This window comes from Primulina huaijiensis, unplaced genomic scaffold (genome assembly GCF_012295235.1).
Source record: "Primulina huaijiensis isolate GDHJ02 unplaced genomic scaffold, ASM1229523v2 scaffold207718, whole genome shotgun sequence".
NCBI classification, from domain to species: Eukaryota; Viridiplantae; Streptophyta; class Magnoliopsida; order Lamiales; family Gesneriaceae; genus Primulina; species Primulina huaijiensis.
The window spans coordinates 1-3555 of record NW_027354972.1 but is presented as its reverse complement, the minus strand read 5'-3'; the positions used below and the strand labels follow the sequence as shown (position 1 = coordinate 3555).

Here is a 3555-nt window from a genome sequence, read left to right as displayed (position 1 = left end):
GTCTCACACAAATTTTTGCTTAGATTAAATATCCACTTTAAACTTATTTCAAATTTAATTTGTAGTTTTTTTTTAAAAAATAATAATCTAATTTGGTATAAAATTCAAATATTTCGAAATAATTTTATCGTTGATTTCAAATATCGAGTTGATTTTAGATAAATAAAATTAATTAACAAAATTGATTTTATAAGATTAAATATCCCCAAGGGAAACAATAAAATAAAATAAAATTTTGAGTATCGAAGAGACAAAGATTTTGTAGTTGAAGCAATGAAAAGTATGCATTGACAAAATCGTGTTTTAGTTAATTACGTGGTTTGGTTTGAAAGAGAGAAATAAGACATTTTTGGCAATAAACAGGTGAGAAGCTTCTATTATTTGGGTAATATCTTCCACAAATTAGTTATTAATATCATTTCATATTTCAAATATTACAAGTTCTGTTCTTTATTTGTGATTCATTTAAATCGACGTCGAACTCGAGTTATTCGGGTCACGTTATTATAATTTTAAACAACAAATTAAGTACTTGAATAATAAAATTTGATGTATGAAAATTTTAAAGAATGGCAATTTGATTGAATGGTGAATTACAATTATGCATTTCAATTATTATTTTGTAGAGTTATGATTCCCAATTTGATTTTCTTGGCTTTTACGATTATTAATAATCTGAGAATGGATAAAGCATTACGAGGGAACCGGGACAGATTCATAGGCTTGGATGATTGGCTTACTTTGAACCAAACAATATTTTCATAATTTATCAAGATAAATAAAGAGTTTGATTCAAACACTTGTTGTTTTATTTAAAATTATAGCAGATGATGATAGTGAGACTCAAATATTTTAAACGATATAACTATCAAAACGTCATGTTTCGATCGTCTTGCATGAATGATTATTCATCTCCAACAATCGACTTCAAATAATATTGGTATCTTACAACTGATGAGAATTGAATAAAACATTTGTAGTTTCATTCAAAACTATAATGGACTATTATTATAATTTGAATTGTCAAACGACACAACAATTTGATCAATCTCTTAATGAATGCTCCAGCATAAGCATGATATATGCATGTAATAAAATTTAAGAATTTTTAAATGTAACCCCATGTACTAAATTATTACATATGTTTACATCTTACCTACTATGAACACATCAAGAAACATATGTAATTTTTCTTGTCAAACCAAAGCCAACGTTATATATATATTATAAAAGACCATTAGTTTTCATGTGTATAATGTCACATCCTTAGTTTGAAAACTTTGAAATTTGGGCACTAAATATTAAAGAAGGCATATATTAAAGTATGATATGTTAGGACGTCATGGGACCGTATGAACAAAGTGTGAATCTCACAAGAATTGGTCGCATGTTCCCTGAATAAATGTCTGAACATTTGAAATTCAGAGGTTTATTGGGATGCTTAATTCTATTTGAAAATTTTGTACTGAATATAGATAGTATTTACGTAAGTTTGATTACTATTCTCAAATCAATGGTTCACACAACAATTTATTTCCAATTGAAAACTAATTCATTTTAAATTCTAAGTATCAAGAGTAAAATAGTACAGTTTTCGAACTAATTAAAAATTAATTCTTTGATAATTATATTACAAAATATTATGGATATTGAGCTTTTTTATTATAAATAAATAAAAACAAAATCAAATTTAATTTATATAATTTAAGTAGGTAATTGAGGGGGAAATTTGAAAAATAGACTTGGTTAACAGGTCATTTTCTTAAATAAATAGTTGACGAATATATTAAAAAAAATCCAATTGAGAGTTAGTTTAAGAACCGAACCAAAAAAAAGCCTTCGGTTCAGTTTTCGAAAGATGGTGCCAGTCGGGTATTTATTCTTGAAACTTACGAGGATGATCTTGAATTTATATAACAAGCCCTGGTTCTATAAAATAGAATCCCATTTCTAACAGAACAAGAATTACGTAATGATCCAATTTCACAGTGGGTAATAGTGATACACGAAGGTGTTTCAGTCCTTCAATTTAGAAGTGGAGCTGTTTTGTATATCCTTTCTTCTTCGAGCAGTTCATACGGGTCGACATACGGGGGTGGAGCCATTGAAGTTTTACTTCCATCATGAACGAATTCAGGTCCAAAATACTGCAGAAAAGAGAGGAGAATTAGTCAAGGCTTGACTAAGTTTCAGGATATCCATATCCGAATATCTAAAACCGATCAAACAAATTTAACTAGAAACAAGGAAGACACCAAAAATGCGATAATTCAGCAATGCATGTATCCAATGATCATTGTTCCAAACTTGCAATGTGATGATGAAACGCGAATTTAGGATAAAAAAAAACCACCCAATAGACGATATAACATATAAGCCCAAGTAACCTTAAGTTCAGCTAATATCAATAGTTTTGACAACAAATCCAGTTGGCTTAAAGCCAAGAGCTAAGAATCCGAAATCTGATAATGCTTCTGTATGACACAGAATTCAGATAGAAACGTCTTGTGGCATTTTCCCTTCAGGTAATTTTGTTCACTCTTTACGTGGTTAGTTCGAATAGCACGAAGAACCAAAAGTGAAGTAAGTATCCCCACCACATCTGATTCTATTGAAATGGTAACAATGGAGTGAGTATTTACAAATAGGGGCAACAAATATTGCAAGTTTACCGAAGAAAGTTACCAGATACAAAGCACAGAAGAATGCAATAGTTGCAAGAATCAACGGCCAGAACGCAAGAAAGAATGTTCCTCCCAGGGTAATCAAAAGTTTAGCCCGCGGGATCAAGCCCTGTATCATAAAGCAAAACTTATATACAGATCCCCAAACAATTGTTAAACGAAGAACCTGCACTGCGTCCAAGAAAATGAGCTTAAGGGGTAGACTGAGAAGGATTGGATCCATGTAGAAAACCCAGAAATAAATTTTAATATTATATATCTATTCGGTATAAAATGCAGTTCTGCACCATAGTAAATTTCCTAAAAATCCCATGATAATCAATAAATCAGAAAAAGATAGTCATCCAACCTCTAGGCCTTCACTATTGATTGCCATCGACTTTTCTCTCTGATTCGATATGCTTCTTTCATCATCAGTTGTAACCCCGTTTCTTCTTTTGTAGCTCCAACCCCCATCTTCTTCCCTGAGTTTTATCTCCTTGTCTCTGTCGATGTTTCTATTTTTTTCCTCGAGCAAAGAAGAAGAATTCATCCCCCGCCTCTTCAATTCTTTCATAAATAAAGACTCGGGAGGTTCCTCACCTAACATACATAGTAATTAGCATGTTTTAACTTAATCGATGACAGCAACTAAAGGAACACATAAGCAAGGCAAATCTTTCTGCTGGGTGTATCAATTTACCCGGTGCAAAGAGTTCATACTTACACTATGCCTCAAGAATGAAAGATTTATAGCAACAATCTTCCCATATGAATTAGTCCAGGCATTTACATTCAGTGAAATATTGCATCAAGTAGTTATGGCCTATGGGAAAATTATAAAAGCGAAACCGGTTTATTTAAAACATAACATGATAAGTTAAAATATCAC

At 31.1% G+C, this 3555-nt stretch overlaps 1 protein-coding gene across 1 annotated transcript; it reads right to left on the bottom strand.

Moving 5' to 3' along the window:
• Positions 1-1843: 1843 nt before the first annotated feature.
• On the bottom strand, positions 1844-3291 carry LOC140966692 (uncharacterized). Its single transcript, XM_073426944.1, has 3 exons — positions 3034-3291; positions 2686-2793; positions 1844-2147 (listed from the first exon to the last, which is right to left on the bottom strand). Exons 1-3 carry the CDS (start codon positions 3271-3273, stop codon positions 2025-2027), a joined length of 471 nt encoding a protein of 156 aa, XP_073283045.1. The 5' UTR covers positions 3274-3291; the 3' UTR covers positions 1844-2024.
• Positions 3292-3555: the final 264 nt, after the last annotated feature.

What these genes read in the sequence shown, in the direction of transcription:
- LOC140966692 (XM_073426944.1), bottom strand. Translation starts at nt 3,273, where the DNA reads ATGTTAGGTGAGGAACCTCCCGAGTCTTTATTTATGAAAGAATTGAAG. An exon ending in TCAATAGTGAAGGCCTAGAG is followed by an intron (nt 2,794 to 3,033) that starts GTTGGATGACTA and finishes TTTATGATACAG; the next exon opens with GGCTTGATCCCGCGGGCTAA. An exon ending in TCTTCTGTGCTTTGTATCTG is followed by an intron (nt 2,148 to 2,685) that starts GTAACTTTCTTC and finishes TCTTTTCTGCAG; the next exon opens with TATTTTGGACCTGAATTCGT.